Here is a 27,589-nt window from a genome sequence, read left to right as displayed (position 1 = left end):
CATGATTAGGTTACAAATGATTAACAACTGCTTTATTTAACGTGTCCTGAGTACCACTAATATGATAGGGACTACAGTGCATACATTAGCAGATCATTCGTCCTGATCTCTGCCTACCAGGTTCCTAATCTAAGTTAATTGAGATCTCCTACTCTGAAAATCGAGTTCCCACTAAAAGGTTTAGGACAGGATCACCGCCGAACAGTTGCTAATGACAGAAAAAGTCTGAGCGGCCTGACAGATGGAAGCGGTTCTTCTTAATCCCCTCAAGCAGGTGATTCAGCTCTTTCACTGAGCCAAGGCTCAGGAAAGGTCAGGGATTTATTTGCAATTTCTGTATCCTTATAATCTCTAGAAATAATCTCTCATTAAATATCTACTAGGCTTGCATTATTCCCTTAATTTGACTTGCGATGAGTTGTTGCAGGAACTGTGACTCCTACGCCCGCCTGACATCCACTGTCTTACGGTCAAGGCTTATCTTTCATCCTCAGAGTCAGCTCTGCCTAGGTTTACGCACAGGGCAGCCCAAACAGCTGCCATGTAATGACTATTCAGAGAGCTTGCACCACATACCCAGGTTGACCTGCCAAGTTAGAAACCTGTCGTCCTCTTAACTTTCATTTCAACTTTTGAAGCCTTGTTTCTTTGTATCCTTTTAAAGAAAGGAAAGGGCCCAGGTCACACAAACCTATTTTCCAAAGTTCTATGGAGAACATGAGAATCCTGGAGAGGTGGGCTGACCCTCAGTCAACAGGAGAGTCTTAGGGCACAAGTGGGAGGAGGATGCCGGCCAGACTACTGGGGTTTGTGCTATATATCTAGGGCAGTGGTTCTCAACCTTCTGGACCTTTAAATACAGTTCCTCATGTTGTGACCCAACCATAAAATTATTTCCGTGGCTACTTCATAACTGTAATGTTGCTACTGTTATGAATCGTAATGTAAATATCTGATATGCAGGGTGGTCTTAGGCGACCCCTGTGAAAGGGTCGTTCGACTGCCAAAGGGGTCGTGACCCACAGATTGAGAACCACTGGTCTAGGGCAGCGGTCGGCAAACTGCGGCCCCTTGAGTGTGGCTCTTCCACAAAATACCACGTGTGGGCACGCACGTACAGTGAGATTGAAACTTCGTGGCCCCACTCAAGGGGCCAAAGAGCCGCATGTGGCTCGCGAGCCGCAGTCTGCCGACCACTGGTCTAGGGTAAGACCTCTGAGGCTAGAGAGACAGGTTAAATCCAGAAAATGACTCTTTTGCTGTTTACAAAAACTCAAATTATTTTCTTATCTAAAGGAAGGAGGCTGATGGGCCAGGTAGAGATGGCTTTTAGCATAAATACCACTGCCATGTTCTACAGCTTCTAGTACCTCAGGCACCTCACTGGAGACACTTTTCCTGGTTCTTTACACCTTTAAAAACATGAGGTGTGGCCCTGGCTGGTGTCTCAGTAGTTAGAGCATTGGCCCAAGCACCAGAGTGTCTTGGGTTCAATTCCCAGTTAAGGGCACGTACCTGGGTGGCAGGGTCCATCCCCAGCCCCGGTCTAGGTGCCCTCGTGCAGGAGGCAACCAATCAATGTGTCTCTCTCACATTGATGTCTCTCTCTCTCCCCATCACCTTCTCCTCCTCTTCCACTTCCTCCATCCCATCTCTCTCTCCTCCCTCCCTTCCACTCTCTCTAGAAATGAATGAAAAAAATGTCCTCAGGTGAGGATTAAAAAACAACAACAACAAAGAAATGTGTAGGTGATGGTAGAGGGTGAGAACTACAATAAAACCATGAGCATAACCCTTAGTACCCCCGTCTTTGTTACCTCTCATATCCAATGACCACCAAGACCCTCAATTTTATCTCTGGGTATCTCTCAATTTTGTCTAGATCTTTCCATCTTCACCACCGCCACGCCAGTCCTGGTTTCCATCATCTGTTACCAGGATGGCTTCAATGACCTCCTGACTAGTTTCTTTACATCTTTTCTGGCTTCCTACAATCTGTCCTCCACATTGTAGCCCCCATGATCTTGACACAATCAGACCATGGCACTTCCCTGTTTAAAATCTCTCTATGGCACCCCACTGCTCTTGGGAGGATAACCCGAATCCTTAACATGACCCTCAGGACCCTTGTAGTCTAGCCCCTGCCTGCCTCTCCAGCCTTGTCTGGTGCCTCGCCCCTAGATCTCAGCATCCCAACCTCACTGACTTTCGTCCAGAGCATCCAACTGGCCACACTTTCTCCCCAGCACAAGCTCTGAATTTCACCTGGAAGCCCCTTGACCCAAGTAACTCTGAATCCTCAGGTCTCCCCTAAGTATCAATTGCTCAAAAAAAGCCTTTCTGACCTTTCTATCTAGGTTAATGCCCCCATTACACAGTAGGATACATCTCCATCAACCTGCCCATTAAAGTATACAGCACAATTGCAAGCTTACACTGATTTGTATAATCCTACAAAAAAATGTCTAACAAACAAGGTATGCATCCATGAAAGCAATGGTCCCGTGTACATCTTTATTTTATTTGGTACTATATCTCTGTCTTTCACAGTTTACTACATTGCTGGACAGGAAGAAGAAGCATCCCATTTTTCATTTTGTGTAATTTTTCATTCTGGGTGCATGGACAGGCAAATGGTGACTGACCGTGGGGAGAGATGCTGAGGGGCAGTGTGGTGTAGTCAAAAACAACCTTTCAGATTCCAACTGATATCAACCCTCTGAGAGTAGGTGAGTTATTGAAGTTTCTGACACTCAGCTTTTTCATCTTTTGTGTGGAAGCTATGGTTAAATAAAGAAATGAATGCCCTGATCTAACCATTTCCTTCTTTTCCTCCGTCCATCCTTCCTTCCTTCCTTCCTTCCTTCCTTCCTTCCTTCCTTCTTTCCTGTATCAATAAAAAGAGGTACTACCACCAAGCAGTACAGCCCCAAAAATGAGTTCAAGAGAAAGGAAAAGCAAAAGCTGTGCAAGCCAAGACATGAGACAGAAGAGACAAAACCAAGTTTAGGTTTTCCTGGAACTTTTAGAAATCCTCTGCTTGTTCATCAAGGCATTATCATCACCAAGTTGTATGTGGTGGCTTGAACCTTGGGCTGGCGAGGGGTAGGGGGTGGGGGTTCCTCCTCGTCACAGTAACAGGGTCATCTAAATAGTTGGATGGCCCTAAAGGTTGAGGAAGGCCCTAGAAAACAAGGGCATTCTCCCCTAGAGCTTAGTCTACCCAACAGATCTCACCCTTCAGGTCCAGGAGCCCCTTTTCTGAAAACGCTGACCTACTGTTGCCCTACCCCAACCCTCAGTACTCAGAACACCAAGAAATTAGGCAAGAAGTGGCCAAATCAAGTTTGAACAGAAGTGGGCTTTCCATACCATAGGCTGCCTGATGGACACATGGTCTGTGGACACACCCAAGGTTACAGGCCCCCCCGGGAATTCTAACAGACCTTCAGGAGACAAATCTTTTGCAAAGCAGAGATGCTCATTGACTGAATTAGTCTCAACACCCAGTAGAATGGATTACCACTTTTCTGAAGCTGGTATTCAACAGGTTTTTCCCAGCCTGAAAATTTCCCCCAGAAAACCTACTCAATTTTTCTTTGATTAAAAAATATATATTTTTAAATTTTTTATGGGAGAAATGGAATTTGCTGGAAGTGCTGCATATTTGCATAAAAACATGAGAACTGAGAGGTAAAGGTAGTTGCTGCCCTATAGTTAACAGGATGGATACGGGAGTGTCTAGAGTTACTGTGAGCAGGCCACCATTATATGGACGTTTTATGGACAGCTCCAGGGGCATGTTCTCACCACAGAAATTTGCTCAATTTCCCAATGTGATTTGCTCTTTAGAGTCTGGCCTGCCTTGCTCCTTCTAAATTTAATCAATTTCAGTGCCATTAAAAGCCATGAAGAAAAACACCCACATGAAAATAAATATGAAATCCACCTGGAGAACAGATTTCAAATTGGCTCACACACCCAGAGTGCACATTCTCAATTATGTGGAACCCCAGAGTTGCTAGGCCTCCCTGACCAGGGTCCCTAGGAAACTGTACTGAGCCTTCAGTACAGTGGGGCCCAGGAAAGTTGGCCTATTGGTTCTGCATTGTCCCGGTGTAAATTCTCTACTTTAGGGATTCCCCATAGCTGATTTTTAATCCTGGATCAGCTCCCCAAGACTCTGTGCTCCATCCAACTCCAATGCCTACATACTGTGCTCTCAGACCAGTCTGTATTCGGGGGATATGAACTCACGTTACTATTAACTGAAATCACACAGACACAACTGATATGTCTTGGAAAGAGAACGATAAGCTTTAAGAACAGGCAGGATCAGATAGAATCCTGTCTCTGCTACTCTCGGACTGGGTGTGATCTTAGGCAAGGTGCTTCACCTCCCAGAGACTCCCTTCCTCACCTGTATTGTGGGGATAACACATCTAGGCGTTGCAAGGATCAAATGAAATATACAGCAACTGTGACTTATTTGGTATTTAATAAATGGCCATTGCCAGTATTACCAATATGTTATTACTTCTTAATACTGGAGTCAAACTGTCCAGTTGATCAAATACCTGTCATACTCAAATCCATGTTATCCTTACAATAATCCCAGGGAGTAAATATTGTTACCATTCTTACTAATAACTTCTTGCTGTGTTTCTACACTAACAAGTATAATGAAGGATAATACATTACCATTTATAGAATAAATTATAGCTTATTTGATTTTCCCAATATATCTGTTAGGTTTGGATAATGAGAAAAGCCAGGCCCATGATGTTAAGTGGTAACAACAATGATAACTCACTAAGCAGACTGTGCTGCTCTGGGCTAAGCACTTAAATGCATCCTACCCTTCTCCCCCTCCCTATTTTGTAGGCAGGAAACCTCACCTCCAAGAAGGTTAAGGAACTTCTGCAAGATGATGGCATTAGAGAGTGGTGGAACCAGGATTCTAGCTCCTGCTGACTTCTTAGTTCATCCTCTTCTACTTCCTTACTCCACTGCCAAAATTCAGATGGCTGCTCAGTAAAGGACCGGGGCTGGGGACCACATTTTCTAGATTCTGCCCTTTCTACTCCAGTAGCAGTCCTCAAATCCAGCAGACCAGAGAGGAGGGGCATGCTTATTGCACATCACATTCTGGGTGTCCTCCCAGGTGTCATGCTTCAGTAAGTGTGAGAATCACACTTCAGGTAGCACTGTACTATATACAAAGCAATTAAAATGGTATCACTGAAGATGAACAGTAATGACTGATGACTATTAATCAGTTGCTAATATCTATATCACATTCTCCATCTAATAACAATTCAACCAGTGCTATTATCTCATTATGTAATGTAGGCTTGTGCCACTGGTAGTATATCAAATGGTTCCAAGTGGTTCACAAAGAAATATTTATAATAGTTGTACATGTACTTTAATGAATATTGGAAACTTACATAGAGCATGATATATTTCTTTTAAAATAAATTTAGGCTTAAAAAGGGTGAATTGATATAAAGAAAAATAGTAAATAAATAATAATACAGGTAGTATATGTAAAAACTTCATAAAGATGATACATAAATAAAACATTTGGGAGCTCCTATCCTAACTGTTCCAGACCAGGCGCTACATTCAACCTGGATGAGAAGATAAGGTACGAGGGTACTACCAGCAAGCTGTCCTATTTCAATGCAGACACCCCTAACTCCCTGCTTTCTCAACATCCCGCATCCAATCCACTAGCCAGTCCCATCAGTAATAACTTAAAAACACATCTAGAATCCAACTACTTCTCACCACCTCCATTGCTGATACTTTGATCCAAGCCACCATCACCTTTTGCTTGGACTGTTACAATAAATAGCCTCTCAACTGTTTTGACTTTTGCCCCCAACAGTTTATTCTCTACCAGCAGCCAGAGTCATCTTTTAAAAATTACATTGGCTCATGTCACTTGCCTGATCAAAACTCTCTAGGGACTTCTCATGATATTCAGAACACAATCTTACCCTTGACCATGGCCTCACAGGGTCTAGTCCTAGCCTACCTGACCACTGTCCCTCTGGCTTCCTCCAATCCAGTCATAATGGTCCTCTCTGATATTTCTATAACACAGCTAGTTCATTCCCTCTACCTCAGGGCCTTTGCACGTGCTGGTCCTTGTACTAGTAATGCTCATCTGCCAGCTCCTGACATGCCTCCCTCCCCCTCCCTTTGTTCAGATTTCTCCTCAAATGTCACCTCTTCAGGGAGGCCTTCTCTGCTCCAGCTAGTCCTTCCCTCTCACTCTCTAACCCTTTGCTCTTCATTCTTCATTGCACTTTTCTCCACCTGAAAGTATAAACTTTGTTTACATGCTTACTGCTTGTTGTCAGTTTTTCTCAATAGTATAACTCCATGACAGCAGGGACTCTATTTGCCTTGTTCATCACTGTAGTTTCAATAAATATTTCCTGAATGAAGGAACAAATACAATCTACATTTTCACCAGCTGAGACATGAGAAACCAATGGGTAAAGAAGTCCCCACACTCCAGAAGGCTTGGATGGGGAGCAGCTGGCTGCACAGGGCCCTGCGGTGAGAAGCACAAGACAAACAGGACTGGCGGGGATCTCATTCATCCCTGAGCCTCTAAGCATGAACACTGCCAATCAAATTTTCTTCCCTAGCCTACCACATACACAGGCACCTATCTTCTTTTCCACAGACACACACAGAGAAAAATAAGCCGAGAGGGACACAGAGTAGACAAAGTAAAATAGGTAGCAGGAAAGGAGATGAAATCCCTGCTGGGCCTGAAACAAACCTGCCAGCTCTCAGCCTGAGTCAAGGGAGGCTCTAGGACAGCTGTAAAGTGTTACGGTTCTTGGCAATACGCAGGCAGCCAGAGTGGCAGTGTCTGGGTTCTTGCGCAGTACAGGCTGAGGGCTGCAGATCAGCTTGCAGGATATGGAGTGTGTCCTTGTGGGTTTTACACCTGCAGCCTCCCAGTCCACCTTAAAATTCTGAATCAGGACAGCCGGGAAAGAGCAATACTTAATGCCCACCAGGGTAACGCCGAAGAGCTTCATCAGGACCATTTGTCTCCCGAACTGGGATCTGGACATCACGAGAATAAATTACAGTCCAGTGGCCTCAATTCCTTTCTGCCTTGAGGCCTGGGTGGCTGTGCTCTGATTTCTCAACCAAAAAGAGAACTCCAGCTTTCTGAGAGTGGAAGTGTCAAGCTGAGAACCAACTGCCTCTGACCATCTAGGTCTCTTTCCTGCCTTCACCTCCCTGTCCCCTCACCTGACCTAGGAATGGTTTAGATATTTTTTTTGGTCACAACAAACACTGAGGCAGCAAAGGGCAGGGAGAGCGAGGACATTCAAGATCAGAGGCTTAACATTGGCACCTGGAGTCCCCATTGAGTGGCTGTGTGACACAGGCATCCTTCGCCTCTGAGCTCTGCAACCGTTCTCCTCGTGGATAAGATCAGGCCTTGTGAGAATCAAATAAGGAGATGTCTGTGAAGGCACTCCAAGGAACTCTACAGAGACTGCCCCGTGTCATGATTCTATATAAACAGCCTCTGGTTTTGGACAATGTCATTGACAATAATAACAGTAGAGGACAACATTTAATGATTGCCTAGAATACCAGACCCCTGAACTAAAGATTCCCTTCCTAATCCCATTTAATCCTCTCAATAAACCAATGGCATAGGTGCTAAAGCTATCCTCATCTTACAAATAAACTGAGGCCTGGCGAAATTAAGTTCCCAAGGCCACACACTCAGTAAGCTGTGAGCCTGGGAACCCACCCCTGGTGTGTAATAACAAACACCACTCAACACTGTCCACACTGTGGGCAGCTGCACAGGTCCACCACTCCTGAATCTGCATGCTGAATGTGAGCTGAATCTGCATGCAGAATGTGAACACACTGATTAGGGTGGGAAGGCATGATCTTCAGTAACCACACACTTGCACTCAGAATGAAGCCAATTTTTTTCATCTGTAAATGGGTCAACAATGCTACCTACCTTATAAGGATCAAATGACATAATGTATGTCAAATGCTGAGCACATTGCCCAGTACATAGTCTGTGCTCAATAGACATTAATGCAGAGCCTGCCCCTGGTGGCATTGGGGGAAATCTTTCTGTCTCTGCCTCGAGAACCTTTGCACTGAGCTTCAGGAGTTAAAGATGCAGCCAGGGACCTGCTCACTGTTGCTTGGCTGAAGCCCAGACTGGGGTTGCCAAGGGGCGGCTCACACCTGCCAGGCTGTCGGGACAGAGCCCACACTGCCAAGGGAAAGGGGAATATTAGGCCACAGCACAGTCACACATTGGCTGCATCTGTCAGTCTAAAGTTGGCTCAGAGAAAGGATGGATTTGTGAAGTGCCATTTAGAACAAGCAGCCACGCTTCTGATTGTCCAAGTGAATCCAAAGAGCACCACTGCCAGTCATATTATTGGGGCTGGAAACCCCAGTAATAAAATCTGAGAAAACAACCTGCTCCATCATCTTCCTCTCTCGCTAGCCTCAACCCCTCAGTTGGGGCTGTTCTCGAGTTGGGTATTACTGTTCAACTAAATGTAATTTGAGCTCAATGTGAGCCACAGAAACTGTGTTGCACACACAAGTCACAATGAAAAGCGAGGTGCAGAAAGTCAGCACTTAGGTCTCGCGTGGCGATGGATGGCTCAGGCGGTGCAAGTGGTGGCCACAGGAGCCGGCCATGCAACAGAGGGAGGGGAAAGGAGAAGGGAAAGGGCCAAGTGGGGAGCCAGACAACTGGGAGGGAGTGCAAGCAGGGCAGGGAGTGAGCGCCTGTCTTCTCTCAGCCCAGGCCTGGCGGCCAGGATGGAAAGCTGGAGGGGAAGGTGTCTTCAGCTGACTGCCTCGTGGGCCAGCGCACAGGAGGCCAGGTCGCCATGCCCATCATGCCACCCATCCTTCTCAGGTTTAAAAGGGAAATGTTCTATTTATAAGCCACCGACCAGCAGAGACCTGGCAGCCACGGTATGGCTCTGCTCCCACAGGCATTCTGGTTACCAGTGACGGCCTCCTCCTGCCTCTCAGCTGTGGCCGTTCTAACAGCAAAAGGCCGAAGGTTGACTGGAAGCGAAAGGAAAAAGAAAATGCTCTTTTTTGGTCCTCTGCTGCTTTCATGAGACTGTTGGGTTTTTAGAACCTTTGAAAGGACACAGTGACCCATGCAATTCCATCGTGCCTTTCCCTGCAATCTCCAAGATGGATTATCTTTTTCTGTTTTACAGATCAAGGGAAGCTGAGGCACAGAGATGAAGAGAATGTACACATCAGAGGCGGGGCAGCAAGCGCACAGAGCTCCCTGTCTCCTCTCCTGGTCCTCCATCTCGTGCGCATCCTCATGAAACCAGAAAACCTTGATAGAACACCGTTGGGAGTTTGATCTGACTGAGGGCCAAAAGAGTGGTGAGCACACGTAACAGAAACAACATGTAAAGCCACTTTGGGTGAGCTGCCGAATGCCTGCGGGAGGGCAGAGGGCCATGTCACGGTTCTGCACCAGGGAAGCTAGAAAGTTAGTGAAACATGTGACTTTCCCAGGGTCAGGCCTGGTGTGTGAGGAGCCACTGATGGTTCGAATGACGAGGCTCAACCGCAAAGAGCGGGGTGGGTTAGGTGTTGGAGGTTGATGACAAAACTCCTTCCAGCCCTGTGAGTTGGCTACATGATGACAGGATGGTAGAACAGCGCCAAGATCTCACGCATATTGAGAAAGGGAGGGAGAGTGGGTGACTTGGGCCATCAGGCAGACTCTGGTTTGACCATCAGCCCCACTGCTTCTCGACTGTGCTACCTGAAACTCTAAGCCTGTTTGCGCAATTGTAAACTCAGCTGTGAACAGCATTTCTGCAAATAGCAACCATTCACATACCACTTTCATGCTTCCTGCCATAACTTCCTGCCATCGTAGAATAATTTTTAAAAATGTATCCTTGGGTTAAGCTAAGGTTTAAAAAACTATAGTCTGCGGGCCAAATTCACCATTGCCTGGCTTGTAAATACAGTTTTACTAATAAACACCACAATCATTTCTTGCCATGTTGTCTATGCCTGCTTTCATGCTACAACAGCAGAGTTCAAAATCACTGCTCTGAACTAAAAACGCTGACCCCTGTGCTAAACAGTAACTGCCAATCAGTGAGCTTTCTCTTCTCGTGTGAGGGACTAACTGGCGCGGCCAGACAATGAGAAGGGCAAGAACCAATAGGAACTAGGCGCTTACTAGCTAACATGTCAGATACTGTGCTGAACTTTAATCCTCACAACATTTTACAGAAAAGGAAATGGAAGCATAGGGAGGTCCACTCTGATCGAGGCTCCCACAGCCAGTGTGTCAGCACGCTAATCCACACCATGTACACAGGACCCTCCGTAGAAGCAGCTCTCTCCCGTCCACATGGCAGGACCCACCCACAGGAAATTATCTGTGATGCGTAAAAATGAGCAACAAGGATGCTCAGGCTGCTGTTACTCATGATGTCAAAAGTCTGGAAAGGACATTCAAGTCCAATGATAGCAAATGGTTCAACAAACTGGGATATAATTCTATAACAGAATAATAAACAACCATTACACATGGTATTTATAAATAATTTTTCAGACATGACAAGATGTCTGGAAACAAGTATATTCAGTATAATGCCAATTAAGTCAAAATACGTATTGGCATTGACAAAATACATATAAGACATAAAGAAAGGCAAGAAGGAAGCATTTCTGGGGGTGGTATTATAGATGATTTTCATTGTGTGTTTTTTTTTAGAATCACTGCTATATTTCCTTCATATTTTACAATGACTTCGTATTATTTTTATAGGAAGTGGAAATACATGTTTTTCAACTCGCTTAGAAGTGAATTTTAGAGTCAATGTCTACATCCTATGTGACTAAACACTAACTCCAACTTGTCATTCTTTCTCCAGTCACTGCTCTTCCACCACATCCCAGTATGAATGACAACTTGACAAAGTACAGTGGGTTCTTGAGTACTGTACAAATACAAAGGATTCTTGTGAGAGTACTAGATTAAAAACATACTGGGAATAAAGGGACTACGACTTGGAAGCACAGAGGAAATGTTATATTTCCTTTTTCTGGGAGGCGGGCAGCTGGGAAGTTTCCAAGTCTCTCTAGCCTAACTGGAAGCCTATCTCAAACCAATCAGCTGTGGGCATTTTGTCTGCATGCTGGTTACCTCCGTAGACAGCAGAATGTCACCCACACCTACACATTTGTCTATTGTCTCCCAGTGGTCTGAGCCTCAACAGCAGAGGATACACTCCTTAAAGAAAGAGATGCACATTCTACTTGTGAATGCCCTTTACCCCTCAGTGCTCAGGTCTCCTAGGACCACAGGCCCTTTAAGAGCTCTGACAGGTTTTGATCAAATGAAGAGCTACAGGAAAGCTGAACTCCTGCAGTTAAATCTACTAAAGCTTCAGGGAGGAGCAACCAGGAAAATGTAAAACAAGAGCAGGAAGCAGAGTAAGCCACTGCGATGTCCTCTTGGAAAGCCAGACAGTCAGGGTCGAGCTGGGTCCTGAGGTGCATGAGATGGCACGTCCCTTTGAATGTAATCCGATTAACCTCGGGAACTCGAGTTAACACGCACATTAAGAGAAGTGGCACTATGAAATCAAGATTAGGAGACAAAGCCCTGTCTCCATCTGTCAGTCTTTAGCCTTCAAACAGCTGGAGGAACAACAGGACGGCAGCACTTCTGTAAACAAGCTAATCTTTTTAAAGCTAACAGGCAGTGACAGTCTCATTTAAAATGTCAAACTTGGAAAAGACCAACTCACACTAGAAAAGCCTATCTTTCCCTTGCTCTTGCCCTGCACAAGTTCTTGGCTTTCTAACTGTTCCTCAGGTGGGACCACAGGACAACAGCCACCTGGGCTGAGGACAGGCCATTTCCTGGCTTTTCTTCCTGCTTCTGACCTGAGCTCAATTCAAAGGAAAATAAACCAATTCTCATAACTGTAGCCAAAGGCAGGGCAAGCAACAGGACATGTAGACTCAGCAGATATACATGAAGATGGCAAAGGCGGCCACAGGGGAGGGGCAGGAGGAGGGGTTCTTGCCTAATGCAGAGTCCCATTGTTTGTAATAAGAAAGGGGGCAAATCAGTGCAAGGTATCAGCTGTCCAGATTATTGACACTGTAAGATAACTCCCTCAGTAAGGAGCCTAGGGAGCAATAAACCCTACTTCCTCTCTATTACCCTTACGCCCATCTTTTCCCTTCCCTTCTCTACCACGTAAGAATGTGGCCAAGAGAGAAAACTCAGGTCATTGGTGTATATTCCTGATACTCTAGGAATAAACACAGGAAAGGATCCCTGATGTCTGCAGGATCCATGGGGTGAAAGGTCCTTAAGATTGGCAAAAATAGCAGAGTGGTTCTGAATTTAGTATTTAGAGATTAACCAAACCAAAAATGCACAAGATCTGTAGGCAGAGAACTAAAACTCTAATAAATGACAAAGGTGGTCTAAATAAATGGAAAGCATTCCAAGCTCTTAGAGGAGATAAGTTAATATGAAAGTGTCGATATCCCCAAATCAATCAATACCGTTCAATGAAATACCAATGAAAATTTTAAGTTTCTGAGGAACTTATCACACATATACCAGAATTTATATAGAAGGATAAAGTTCCACAAGTAGCTGAGACAACCCTTAAATGGAGAATAAAGACAGAAGACTTAAACTACCAGATATGAAGACCAGCCTCAGAGCCATCATATTAAAACCAGAGAAGTCTGAGCACAAGAACAAATAAACCAAGGAGATAAAGAGCTGAGAGACAGAGCTCAGATATGCAAACCTAATGTACAAGAAAGCTGGCACCAGAGGTCAAAGGGGGAAAGAATGGAGTTTCGTAGATGTTGGTGGAAAAACTGACTCCTCATATGGACAAAACAAAGCTGGATCTTCATGAAACATCATTTATGATGGTAAATATCAGATTAGAAGCCCAAATGTGAAAGATAAAATCATGAAGCCAATAAAAGAAAATGTAGGTGTACATCTTGGTGACAAGGGTCAAGAAGGCCTTCTTTAAAACACAACTTGAAAATCATAAACCAGAATGCAAGAAAAGAAGATAAATTTGAATATTAAAAGAGCAAGGTTTTATACTCAAGGGAGGATATCACATATAATATTAACAGATGGATGACAAGATAGGAAGAAATATTTAAAATGTCTACACCTAACAAGGGATTGATATCTAGAATACAGAAAGAACTTCACATATCAACAAGAAAACTTGGTACCTGCAATATAAAATGGGCAAAGAACATAACTAGGCAAAAGAAGAAGAAAGAAGAAGAAGAAAGAAGAAAGAAGAAGAGGTGGAGGAGGAGGAGGAAGGAGAAGGTGTGTGTTTGTGTGTAGATAAGTAGATAGAGATGGAGGAGGAGGAGGAGGAGAAGGAGGAGGAGGAAGAAGAAACCCAGTAAACAGGCAAATAAAGGGATGCTCAAGCTCATTAATTATCAGAGAAATGAGCTAAATAAACTAAAACAACAATGAGCTATCATTGACAAAAAATTCGGTAGCTGAATAATGGCAAGAGCTGGCAGGAATAGAGAAATCCTCAAGGAGTGTTGGTGGGACTGTGGAGCAACTGCTCTGGAGAAGGACATGAGAGTCCTCCTAAGACTCTGTCTATGCACTCCCTTTAACAGACCAGAAATTCTCCCCGTGCACATAACCCAAAGAAATGCCACACAGGGGGACAGGTAAGAGATGCTGGTGTCGTTAGCAGTGATGAGGAGTTGGAGGCATGAGGAGGTGGAGGGCATCTCTACAGAAGCAGATGGACAGTGTCCTGCACCATGGAGTGTGCAGCAGACGAAGCCGGCTCTAGAAGCAGACAGAGGACTGTGGATGGCTCCCAAGACCATGCTGAGGGAGCTAAGTAAACTGAGCAAGACATATAGCCATTTGTGTCACTTAAAAAATCTATACAATTTTATGTACAGATAAAACATATACACACTGTTCGAGAATACAGATTAAAAGAACACATTAGAATGGTCACCTATCAGAGAGAAAAGGAATAGGAATTGAGAAAAGAATGAAAATGAGCCGAAACCGGTTTGGCTCAGTGGATAGAGCGTCGGCCTGCGGACTGAAAGGTCCCAGGTTCGATTCCGGTCAAGGGCATGTACCTTGGTTGCGGGCACATCCCCAATGGGAGATGTGCAGGAAGCGGCTGATCGATGTTTCTCTCTCATCGATGTTTCTAACTCTCTATCTCTCTCCCTTCCTCTCTGTAAAAAAATCAATAAAATATATTAAAAAAAATGAAAATGAGTGAATGGAGGGCCCTGTGATGATAATGTGCCACCAATGGAGGAGTATGTTTAATTCAATCTCTCTATATCTGAGATCCAAATAGAGAATAGAAAGGAGAGGATAAAGGCTCTGCACCTATATTTATCTGCTGCCATCCACTCCCTGGCAACTGGGCTATTTGGAAAATACCAGCAGGTGACCGACATTATTTATGGCCATGCCCTGTACCCCATGGGTGCTGCAGACCCTGAGAGAAATTTCAAAATGAAAGAACCAAATTCAGAAGTGTCCCAGAGAAATTTCCTTTTGCTACCTACCCATTCCAGCTCTGTGATAAAATGCTGGCATTCAAATTCCCACCAAAACATTTTCTAGAAAGAGAATGCTAGACATTTGAAGTTTGGTTACTGAAGGTAAAAAGAGCAATGCCTCACTCTTAAATTCATATCAGATTGACTTCCTAACTTTAAAATAATTTTCATTGTGGTATAGACAGAAAAAGAGTTGCAGAATTCAGACCCTGGGCAAGGAGCACTGGGAGTGGGGGTGGGGTGAAAATGCAAATAACTGCAATGGTAGAATCAGCTGACAATGCTCACCAATGGAATCAGGGTCATCTTTCAAATCAATTAGTACTTATCTCAAGCAGAGAGAAGGAAGTTCTTAAGACCATAGTTACAAGGAAACTTCAGGTTGGGGGGGGGTCTCCATTCCTATGCCTCTGATTCCCCTCAATTCTTGGGTCCTTATAAGGAGTATGTCTCAGGGATATGGTATGGACATCTGTTACTTTGGCTTGCTTGTTACCTAGCCTCTCTTATCCTAGTGTGTTCCCTGATTTCCCTCTGGCAAACAACTCTGCTCCCGTTTTATGCAGAAACTGTCAATCAAAGTGTCTTGATTTGCCCTGGCTGGGCCCCAAGCTAGACCAACTTGATGCTACCTTCCCTGAGGAATCTGAATTCTCAGAAGAGTGAGGCAAGAACTAAAAACAGTTTAGAGTTGTATCATCCCGCAAATATCACCGAGGAGACCCTGTCTCATTAGTTCCTGGGTCTCCAGAGATGGAATGTTTTCAAGCCCGCTTCTTCAGTTCTTCCTGCTTTACTGTGAGTTACCCTACAGCCTTCTATAGTCCTACGTGATTATTACTATTGCTTTTGCTATTGTTATTTTACCCAAGTTATCCAGAGTTTATTTCAAGCACTGTAAAACAATCCCACCTGATGAAGAGGGAAAGAAAAAATGACTTTTTTCCTTGAATTCTTACTTGAAAAACTTTTTTCTTGTTCAATTATTGAGAGAAAAAGGAAAAAAACAAAGAAACATTGTTTCTTGTACTAAAGGTCTCCACCTACCAAAAGCCATCATTCTAAATTACTTAATATCTCATATAAAACTCCTAGGAAAGCCCTGGCTGGTGTGGCTCAGTTGGTTGGAGCACTGTCCCATACACTGAAAGGTCATGGGTTTGATTCCCAGTCAGAGCACATACCCAGGTTATAGGTTCCATACCCAGTAGGGATGCATATGGGAACAGGAGGCAACCAATCTCTCTCTCTCTCTCTCTCTCTCTCTCTCTCTCTCTCCCTCCCCTTTTCCTTCCTCTCTAAAATCAATAAAAACATTTTCTCAGGTGATGATTAAAAAACAAAACAAAACAAAAAATTCCTGGTACAATTTGGTTTTTTGAAAGAGTGAAAATCTCTGTCCTATAATAGATTTCACACAGATAAAATAGCTCATCCTTTTGCCCACATGGGCAGGCACTGTTTTTACTGATTTTTTCTGACATGACTGGAATTCATGGTAAGGCTACCTTTGAATTTTTTTCCCCCAAGTAAATTTGACAAAGCAAATCTGAGGAAAGGGGACAGAATTTCCTTTGTACTCTTGTAGCAACCTGGAAGGAATGTGTTTTTTCTCCTGCACACCAAGGAGATAATCAGCCCAAACACCCTAGCAGCAGCAGTTTTGTTTTAATCCCCTCGTCTTTACAAGGCTGCAGGTGCCCTTGGAAATCATGATTAACCAAAGTGCTCAGAGCCAGCATCAGGGAACATGTCCTGTATATTCTACGGAGGCTGCCCAGGGTCACTCTCATCAAAGAGGAATATTATTACAGAGCTCGCTGTCTCCACTCCTCCTCTCCAAAGAAGCAACAAAGAACACTAAGCAATCACTGAGATAGCTATTGCCTCTCCAGTCCTTTGAGCAAGACAGTGTGGGAGGCAAAGTCAATTCTGGCTTTCTCATAGGCAGGGTTCTTTGGGAGCTGAGTATGATTGGATTAAGTGACTTTTAAGTGATGATTGGAGCTACATTCTTAAGAGGACCTAGGATTAACTGAGACAAACTAATGTACATGAAAATGTTCTGTATAGTGTGAAGGGTTATATAATGCAGTGTTGTTACAGTCCTGCCAGTCAGGCTCACTGAATGTCCTGGAGTCACAGATGTGTCAGGGTGGAAGCCTGTCAGGCTGCACTGGGGGGAATGGGGCAGACCCAACATGCCCACAGCACCTCCTGGTGGCTCTTCTCTGGAGTAGCAACTTCTCAAAGCCCAATCCCAACCCCAACCACAGAAAACTATCAACCACAGTACTTACTTCCTTCATTCTGACTGTCTTTATTCGAGTTGTAGACCTGGAAAACAGAAATAACATTTACTTGTGTGCATTTTATATCACCCTACAGGTTCACTGAAAAATACCCACCAATACCTTCCCCCTTTCCCTAGTTTGGGCTATAAGATAGGAGGCAATTTCTAGCTAGCCCCTAAATATGAATCCCGTCTATAATTATCTAGTTCCCAGTATTTACTTCAATTGTTCTTAAGTGGTTGTGCATTAGAATCATCTGTGGAACTTTATTGTATAAAAAAAATCATATTCTTTAAAAAACAAACCATGTGTGTATATAAAACTAAAAAGGAGAGAACATTTAAAATTATTTATAAATCATTAAGCACTAACTGTGCACTAGGCAATGTGATAAGCAATTCACATGAATTACCTCAAATTATCCACAAAACAATCCTGTTGGGGAGGAACTGTTATTGCCACTGTTTTACAAATGGAGAATTGAGAGTTAGAGATGTTAACTAAGGCCTCACAGCTAGTAAGTGGCAAATTCATGACAAAGATACATTACAAACCATTCAGTGTTAACACTGGGGAAAGGGACCAATCATTTTTTTTGCCTTACAGGCTTTTGTAAATTTGAATTTTATAAGGAGAATATATTACTTTTACAATAGAAACCCCTAAACGACTTACAGGAATCATGAAAGGGCAAGTGCCCCACATAAAAAAGACAGTGATATATTGCAAGATTCGGGAAGTTTTTTTGTAAAGGACCAGACATAATTAAATATTGTAGGCTTTGTGGGCCAGGAGGCAAAATAAATGATATTATGTAGGTAGTTGTGTAACAAGAGAGAAAACAAACTTCCACAAATTTTTTTGTTGATAAAATTCAAAATATATATATTTTTTCAAAATAGAGGTATAACATTCCTAGCAGGTAAACATCCCTTTTAGGCAGTGGTTCTCAACCTTCTGGCCCTTTAAATACAGTTCCTCATGTTGTGACCCAACCATAAAATTATTTCCGTTGCTACTTCATAACTGTAATGTTGCTACTTTTATGAATCGTAATGTAAATATCTGATATGCAGGATGGTCTTAGGCGACCCCTGTGAAAGGGTCATTCGACTGCCAAAGGGGTTGTGACACACAGGATGAGAACCGCTGGCTTTTCGGGTTTCCTGGCTCGCTTTTCATGGCTCAGTTCCTCTAAGAGTTAAACAAATGATTCTCAAGCAAGAGTGGCCATCAGACTCACTTGAAATATGTTGTTGTTGTTCTTTTTTAAGGTTTTGATGGCCAGCATCCCCCTATGCTTTTTCACACCTACAGATCATAATCACCAGATTTGGGCACTATGATATTTTTCTAAAGCACGGGCTTTATCTTATGTAATAAATGTCAGCATGTCATGTATTGGCAAACTATGGCCCACAGGCCAAATCCAGCCCACCACCTGCTTTTGTATAGCCCATGAGCTACCCCTGGTAACTACAGATGAACATTTGCAATTGATTTGATGATAGGAAACCTTGAACCTTAATTAAGCTAAGTGTTATCCTCCCTCTAAAACTACTCCGTTCTTCTGACTAGTAGACCAGTATTTCAAAGACTTCAACTCTTTGGGAAAGATATTCTTTCTGTACCGAGATAACATGGTTGCCCAGTCTCCCTCAGCAGTACCTCCACCATCATCAATATAAGTGAAGAATTTAGACTAGATCATGCTTTCCAAATTGAACCCCACAGCCCCTGCAGTAGGACTACCAGAAGGGCTGGGAGAGAAGCTAAGACTCCAAGTATCCAAATGTCCTCCTTCCCTCGCTTTATTCATGTAACTATCAAATAGGGGGATACTGTCTTGAAAAGTTTGAAGACCTCTTGAATGGGTAATTTCTAAAGTTACTTGCAATTCATTAATTTGCTTATTCATTCATGCATCTAACAAGTATTTATTATGTGCTTATAATGGCCAGGCAGTGTTCTAGATGCTAGGGGTACAGATGAACATAACAGCTATAACCTCTGCTTCCTGGAACTAGCCTTTGGGGAACTAAACAGAAATAAACAGAGACACAAATATGATATTCAAATATTGATAAGTACAGTCGAGGAAATAAAAGACTACTGCGAACCTGAGGTGGGGAAAAGGTGACATTTGCATGAGACCTGAATGATGAGAGGACCTCCTTGGAAAGACCTGGGGGCCAGTGCCAACAGCAAGTGCAGGTCTTGCGATGGGAAAGGCATGGTCTTTTGGAGCGAGGAAGGCCAGTATGGTCAGCAATCATTGTAAGTAGGAACTAAGGATGGGCAGAGGGGCAGTGATGCAATCTTACAGGGCCCTGTGACCTGTTAGGGAAATGAGAGGCCTCGTAATAGCTGGGACCAGCGATCCATGGTGAATGGGGCTCACTAACCTTGGGAAGTTGGGTAAGAAAAGTGCAGAGAAAGAGACCATATTTTGGCAATTTTTTTTCCCCAGCCATCCCTCTCATTAAATTCAAACATTTTATCCCAGAGACACTTGCTCCTGTTTATAAATAAATTTAAAAAATCCAGAAGAAATAGCAAAATGCAAGGCTTTCAGCCCTCCTTAATTAGGAGGTGAGTTTGCACCAAACAGGTTTCCTGGTCTCAGGAGACCACTGTCTGGAACAACCTAGCACTCCCCAAATTGGAGAGGTGTGATCAATGAGCCAAAGGCACCAGAAACATGTGCTGCCTGATCCTCTGAGGCCAGGCCATTAATCTCTGTCTAGTTTGGTAAATGAGCCAAAGAGAATGAGTTCTGAAATGAAGCTAATAAACCGTGCCCGCCAGGAGTGTGTGACTACATGGCCCAACCAGGAAGGCCCGGGGTCTAACAGTGATGGCGAACCTTTTGAGCTCGGCGTGTCAGCATTTTGAAAAACCCTAACTTAACTCTGATGCCGTGTCACATATAGAAATTTTTTATATTTGCAATCATAGTAAAACAAAGATTTATATTTTTGATATGTATTTTATATATTTAAATGCCATTTAACAAAGAAAAATCAACCAAAAAATGAGTTCGCGTGTCACCTCTGACACGCGTGTCATAGGTTCGCCATCACTGGTCTAGGAGGAGCCTTGCCTCCACAAAGGCCAGACAGTGCCAAGGTAAGAGGGTTGTATCCTCTTATCTCGAGGAAAGTGAGGAGGGTAAGGAAAGCTTTCACATGCTTCCTCTGCACTAAGAAAACTAACAGCATTAACAGAGAATGTCTTTATTACTCAACCTTTACCAAGTACCCACATGACATTATCCTTGAAACCACCTTATGGGTTAGGTACTAGCGTTATTCCCAGTCTATAGATGTGGACCTTGAGGCCCAGAGAGGTTACACTGTTTGTCCAAGGACACAGAGCTGGGAGGTGGCATACTATTCTATCTTGCCCCTACAGGGATACTCCAGTCTTCTTTTAATTTCCAGGCAGTTGCAAATGCACATAACTACCAAGTCACCCCAGTGGTCTGCGGTTCATAAATACCTTCCATACTGGCAGAGGCAAAGGGTATGCAATTTACCTTTAGAAATAGTCAGTCTGTTCTGGGAAAATCTTCTTCTATAGAAAATCAGTTGCCCAATAGTCTCAGACTGAAGTTCAAAGGCAAGGGCACTTTCCTAAAATGAAAGGTCTCTAGCAGTGGCTCCTGGCTCATGATTAGCAGAGCTATCTCAGATTATATACTTTCAAGTAAGCATCTCCAGACCCTTTGTTTTAAAAGGACACACCCAATTCTACAGGATCAATTCAAGGGGCCATGAATCACTAAATAAGCCTGAATATGGCTCCTAGGAAGACTGATCACTTAATACATTTTCTCAACAACCCAACAGAAGCTATAGTCTATCTGTCCTGACTAGCCATAGTACTCTGAGACCTGGCCACACTAAAGTTTCTTAGCCTTCTATCTTTATACACTTTGATGTAGGTATGATCTAGCTTCTGCTGAACATCAAGATTTATTAAATATCCACGCCAATGCATGTTTGTTTTCAGGTGGGTGCTTCTAGAGAATAGAAGCATGTTCACCTTATCAGGATCCATATGAATGTCATTATGTTATAATTGCAACAGTAATAGTAAATTAATAAAAATGATGATGACAAATGCCTAGTTATATATCAGACACCATGCCAAGTGCTCTATATATACTATCTTGTACAGTCCTCACACCAACCTAATAATTCCCATCATATAGATGAGCAAACTGAGGCATTAGAGAGGTTAGGACACTTGCCCAAGGTCAGACAGCTGGAACTGGCCAGAATCTAGACAGGAACTCCTACAGTCTGTCTCCAGAGCCCAAGTTCTTAACCACTAACCACATGATAAGTAAGACATTGTGGATGATGATGATGATGATGACAACGACAACGACAACGACAACAAAGGTAATGAGACGTTCTGGGCAGCTAGGGAAGGTGAGTCACTGAAGGAAAGAATCTGCCAAGAGTAAGAGGAAATGAAACTGGGAACGGCCTTCCGATTCCAGCCTAAAGCGATCACTACTAACCTATGCAACAAGCTGGCACCTAACATAGAAGGAACACTTCATGTTCTCTCTGAACCACAGGGCTTGATCCTGAAGATAAACACCAGGCAGGAAAGTGGGTCTTTGATACAAATCACAGGGCACAGCAATTCTATGAGTCCTCACCCAGAAGCTACAATGGGAGTGCAATTTAATAAATCAAAGGAGGGTGAGGAAAGCCTTCATGTGCTTCCTCTGCACTAAAATGTGATTTGCAATAAATTCTGTTCACTGCTGAGTCAATTCAATTTATATGTCCCTAGAGAATTAAGAGAGACTACAGAATCATTGGATTCCCAGAATTTTTTAATGGGTAACCTTTATGACAATTACCCAGGCCTTAGTGATAAAGCACAAAGAAGAATTTCTTTTAACTTATAAATTTAAAGCAATAATTAGACAAAACAATCTCACTTTTCCCCTCTAGTACACAGCTGCATAAATACTTGAATCAAAATCTGCACAAAATGAAGGTGTTGGATAAATAAATTCATAGGCAGATTTATTTAAAACTGCTGTTCCTATCTAAAGTGCATTGAACTCACCTCTAAGCTCCATAATTCCCTGAGTGTCCTGGAATATCTCAACCTCTCCCCACTGGTTGTTTCCATGATATGTCAATGTGGAAACACACAAAACAGAACTACATGCGAACAACTTGAAAAACTGCACAAGCCAGTTCTGCAGCATCAGCTATGTCCCTTCTCTCTGTGTGACAATGGACCCATCACCATGAGGCCTTACTTTTTTGAACTGTTTCTGTCAGTTATAACTGACTCATAGCAGCTTAGGTTCAAAGTCCAGCTCTACCATTATTGGCTATACATTCTAATCACTTAACATCACTAAACCTCAGTCCTGCCACCTGTAAAACAGTGATATTAATATTCCCTACCTCTTAGGGTGGTTGTGAAACTAAATGAGATGATAGACACACAACATTTAACACAGCATAGAATACAAATGCTATGGCCCAATGAGCATTCTATAAAGATTAACTTTCATCACTGACACTGTCACGTTTTTCCTTCCAATCTTCACACTTATCCCCTATGAGATAATCAGCTAAGCATGAGAATGTAGCTTGAGGGAGTCAGTGACACAGATCTCATTAGCATTGGAAATTAACCAAATGAAACTAATTAGGGGACAAAAGGGAAGGAGACCATCTAAAGTCAACTGTTACATCAATGGGTTCTTAGTCTTGTTTTATTTTAACAAAAGTCAAATATAAAAGTAACCAACCACTGCCAATCACCTTTTCACCACTGATTATGTGCCAGGTACCATACTAAACACGCACATGAATTATTTTATTTCATCCTCAAGCCTATCAGGTACTACCACTGCCTGTATCTCGTAGCATCATGTAGGTGAAATAAGGTTCTAAGGCAGCCGTGGGCAAACTACGGCCCGCGGGCCGGATCCGGCCCATTCGGCTATTCTATCCAGCCCCTCTGCTCCTTCACCAGCAGCAGTGTTAACATGTATTGGTTCACACAAACTCCATCTGTGCTTTTGTTCCGGCCCTCCGGTCCAGTTTAAGAACCCATTGTGGCCCTCGAGTCAAAAAGTTTGCCCACCCCTGTCTAAGGTCACAAAGCTAGCAAGTGGCAAAGCCCTCTAGACAAGAGTCTATACTCAACCAAACTTCCCTACCCTGTCCAACTTTCCATGGGAAATGGAGCTTGGCAATTAACAAAGAACTCAAAAGAAGCTAAGCAGAAATTAAAACGGGAACAATGCAGCCATTATGTAAGAACAATGTTTCCATCCAATTTGAACTTAACAGTAATTCTACAAATTTCTAATTAATAAAGTATAGTAGTCATTCAAAACCACAACCAGTTTGAGATTGAGACTTTAGGCTGCCTAAAAACGTCCTTCCTAAAAACTATGAGCACATAAGAGTGAGTTAGCCACCATTGTCAAGGATTGTGTGGCAGACAGAATTCTTAGTAGCACACCACATTCAAATACTCAGCAACTCCATTAACAGGGTAAATTTAAGAACTTTTAGTAACACCCCTGAGAAGTTACTAGTAAGACATCCTTGGTCTGTGGAACATCACCCAATAATAAGCATGAGTTTTTAGATCCAGGAGAACCTCTCTTCTGGTAGTGGGGGCCACAGGCCACACTTGGAAAAGCTTTTTGAGAAGGAAATTTTGAATCTTAAGCATGTGGGTATAAAACCAGTGTGAATAGCTTATAGTAAATAAGGATGTGTCTCACCTTGGGAACTAGGCATTGGTTTCTCCTCCCCCCGAGAGAAATGTGCCTCTTATTATCATAGCCTGAGTGAAAATACATGCTGAAGAGAAGGGGAATAAAATGGTTGCTGCTGCTTTTCCATTTCTCACCAAGCAACATTCCCTCTGGCTTGCCTTTCTACTACTACTGGTATTGCATTTGCTGTCTTAGGGAGGGGCTCTCGAAAGTGAGGCCAATAAAAATATATCTTATCTGATGGCTCTTCCCGGTGACCTGTTCTTGAACAAATATGAAAACCTTGCCCTTGCCCTGCAGGATTACATGTAAAGAGGGTTCAGTAATGGCATATAGCAGGCCATTCAATAAGTACGGTTTGGATGAACAGTTTTGAGTAGAGGAGTAAAGGAGAGACTGAATATTTTTTTAAATCCTCAAGTTGGAGTAGATGGGACAATGAATTGGTGCATTGACCAGACAGAAAAGGTAAGCCGGATCTATCATCTCCAGGTGATTGTATCTCACTCTTCCAAACATCTGGCAAATTCTCTTGGAATCCTTACCTGGAAAGGAATGGAATTCCAACCTTACTATGATACCATATAAGACAGATTTATCTTATTTGGCTCAACTCAAGGCTATCAAAATCCCTCACGTAGCCACTTCTTTCTCTGGCACACTGCTGAATGTCAGCTCTGCACCTAGGTGACAACAAAAGCTGCTAATGGATTCAGAGGCCAGGTGTCACCGGGTGTTCTGAAATGAGACTGAAGGATGGGGTTCTTAGACTTCATGCAATAGAGGTACCTTAGGATTCAGGGTCTCTTGGAGAATGGCCCAGCCAAATGTGACCAAATGGCTATGCTCCTAAAGCCAATTGGAGAGCGTCTCTGACAGTGCTGAAGCCTGCTTGCATACCAGCACACCAGCATGCCTGCAAATAAAAATGACTGCTTGCTGTTCAATATGATTATGACAATGATGGCAGGCAGAAAAAGAAACTCTTTTTCCAGGAGTTCAGGCATTGCCTGTTCCTTTGTATCTAAGGATATAAAGGGCTTACCTCTTGTATAATTCCTCAGTGATACTGGGGGAAACAAAGTGCTCTGGACACCTGCTGCTACTCCCTGCTCAGCACCCATGTTCCTCTTTTCCTAGGGATACCACCTAATTTTCCTTGGGGAGCCACCCCGCCCCCCGCCCCACCAAGTCCATGCTGTTCAGTGGGGTGAGGAGGGCGGCCCCAATTCCACCTTCAGGTTTGGACATGTAATCCAGATATTGCATCCAATTGAGCAAGTGATTCACCCCAGGCCAGTCAACACAATACTTGTTCTTAATACTTTTTATTATAACTGCTGAAAATGAGGCCTTGCTGTGTTGCGGGGAGAATGGGATACACCTGGAATTTCTGTGGCCAACTCTGCCACCATCTACACAAAGTCCGAGTAAAACAGGTCAAAGGAAAGTGGAGCCCTGATACGGAGACTGCATTTCAATGGCATTGTTTGAGCTCTTTTATCTAAATGCATCTGAGGTTCCTCCCTGCTCTTTTCATGAGTGAACCAACAACATCCTTTTAAAAAAAGTTGTGTTTCTGTTGCTTGCAGCCAAGAGTAGTAGCAAATACAAAAGAGCTAATGAGAGAAAAGCCTAATTAAGCTTCATAGGGAACTCCAGAATGAAGAACAAAGGAAAATATGCCACAAAGTAGAGCGGGAAAGAAAGTAGTACATGTCACTCCTGAGTTCCCCATTCTTCTGCCTCACATACCCAGCCAGTTTGAAGACTGATAAATTCTATCATTTTTATATATCCTGAATCTATTCCTCGTCCCCATTTCTTTTTTCTACTGCCCTACGTCAGGTGTTGTCTTCTCATCTGGATCCTGACTTGGCTTTCTTCCTGGTCTCGCTGGCTCCCCTCTTTCTCTCTGCTCCATCTGCCACACACATTGCTCCTGCAAGATGTGCTTCCTGAACCACAGCTCTGGCTGGAGAAGAGGAACCTTTAAGACATCACAATATCAGTCTTCAAATGCTTGCAGAGCGGTCATGAGGAAGGAGAAGACTTACTATCCTGAATGGAGATGAAAGTGGAGGTAGAGGAAGGCAGATTCCAACTGGATACAAATGACTACACTTAACACATTGCGGACCAGTAGTTTTATTACTAGCTTTACCCAGTGGCCAGATAAGTTTCTATTGAACGAGTACAAAAAACGTTTTATATAAATGTTAAAATTAAATACCCATTGCATTTTGAAGTTATTTATTACATGTTCTTACAAGCTAACACCTTTTTAGAATCTGTCCAGTGATGTTACCTCTCTCCTTTGGCTACTGCAGCATTTGGGTCAGCATTTATCACTGTATTGGATGTATTTCACTTTGTTCTCCAGGGTTAACACATTGCGGACCAGTAGTTTTATTACTAGCTTTACCCAGTGGCCAGATAAGTTTCTATTGAACGAGTACAAAAAACGTTTTATATAAATGTTAAAATTAAATACCCATTGCATTTTGAAGTTATTTATTACATGTTCTTACAAGCTAACACCTTTTTAAAGTATGATACTTTGTAAAATACTGTGTAATATCAAGCGAGAATTCTCGTGATCTGTCCACAATGTCTTAAGAGCGCCATGTGGTGCACGCAAGCAGGAAGGATCGCTGAATGTCATTCTAACTCACAGGACTGAGCTCCGTCTCATCTAGAAGGTGGCCCTGAGCATTGCTGGGCTAACAAAGTCAACTTCATTTGAGGTTTAATAATTGTCAGCCTGACCTTTCACCTGCACAAGCAGATTCCAGAACAGTGGAAAATGTATTGTTTACTGTGGCCTCTGGAGACCTGGCATTCAGGGTTGATTCTACCACTTCAGATGGTTTTTTAACATTTCTGAGTGTTTTCACATCACAAAGTAGAACTAAATAACAGTACTTCATGAGGGCATTGGGAGAATTAGAAATAGTCTAACAGTGCCTGGAAGTTCTTGAAAATGTTACTTGTATTTCCTCTACCTCCATAAAGATTTCTTAACTTACTTGATGGCTGTAGACCACTCTAATATCTCCCTTCTTTGACTGCTCACTGCTCTAACACTATGATCTATAGAATTTAATACTTCAGGATGTAATTTTTCATTCTTCATTTTCCATTATTTCTAATCTCCAAATAAATTCCTGATGATTAGTTCTTATACTTCTATGGGGCATTGAACAGTGCTGGGCATACAGTCAGTGTCCAAGAAATTGCTACTGATTGAGAGACAAGAAGCTTAAGACAAAAAGACGCACATTCCTTTGACTCAGTCTCTGTTAGTGGGTCAAAAGCCATAATGACCTTGATGACTAAGTTATCTTGATCCTTACAGTGATGCGTTCACACTTTGAGTGTTGCTGGCACTTACTGTGCTTCCCTGTGAGCAATCTCAAATAAAGCTGGTATCATTTCAATGGAAAAGGGGAAACAGCTCCTCCTGGAGCCTGTCGGTTGTAAGTTACACCCAGATATCCTGAGAAGGGGGAAGGCCATGTATTTTAACTTGGGTTTTTTTCCTGTTCAATTCAGCATGAACAAAATGTTTCTGGGGTTACTAACACTGGTTGTTGTCGGTGCTCTCACTCTCCAGTTAGACTTTATGTGTTATATAAACACAGTTGCCATAGTTATAATTCAGGAAGCCTTGTCGTTTGACCTCAAGAAAAATTCAACCTCAAATCAGGATAACACTGACCCTCTAGACTACAATTAACCATCAGAGGGTAGGACCTGCCAAATTCCTGCAGGCTTCTAGAAGGAACTACTGTATTTTGGGTAACACGCAAGCAACAAGAAGAGGAAATGCTGCAACATTATGCAATTTCCTTGCATTTCA

The 27,589-nt window shown here is 43.0% G+C and overlaps 1 protein-coding gene across 1 annotated transcript in view; it reads right to left on the bottom strand.

Moving 5' to 3' along the window:
• The window catches only part of ARHGAP26 (Rho GTPase activating protein 26), a 416,968-nt gene that overhangs the window by 189,118 nt on the left and 200,261 nt on the right, over positions 1-27,589 (bottom strand). The window contains exon 12 of the mRNA XM_006777037.2: positions 16,956-16,992. Within this exon, the coding sequence (XP_006777100.1) occupies positions 16,956-16,992 (37 nt within the window). The remainder of the gene's footprint in view (positions 1-16,955; positions 16,993-27,589) is intronic.

The sequence above is a fragment of the Myotis davidii genome, unplaced genomic scaffold (assembly GCF_000327345.1).
Source record: "Myotis davidii unplaced genomic scaffold, ASM32734v1 scaffold89, whole genome shotgun sequence".
Taxonomy (NCBI): Eukaryota; Metazoa; Chordata; class Mammalia; order Chiroptera; family Vespertilionidae; genus Myotis; species Myotis davidii.
Note: the sequence above shows the minus strand (reverse complement) of the source record. Positions and strands in the feature narration are given on the sequence as shown.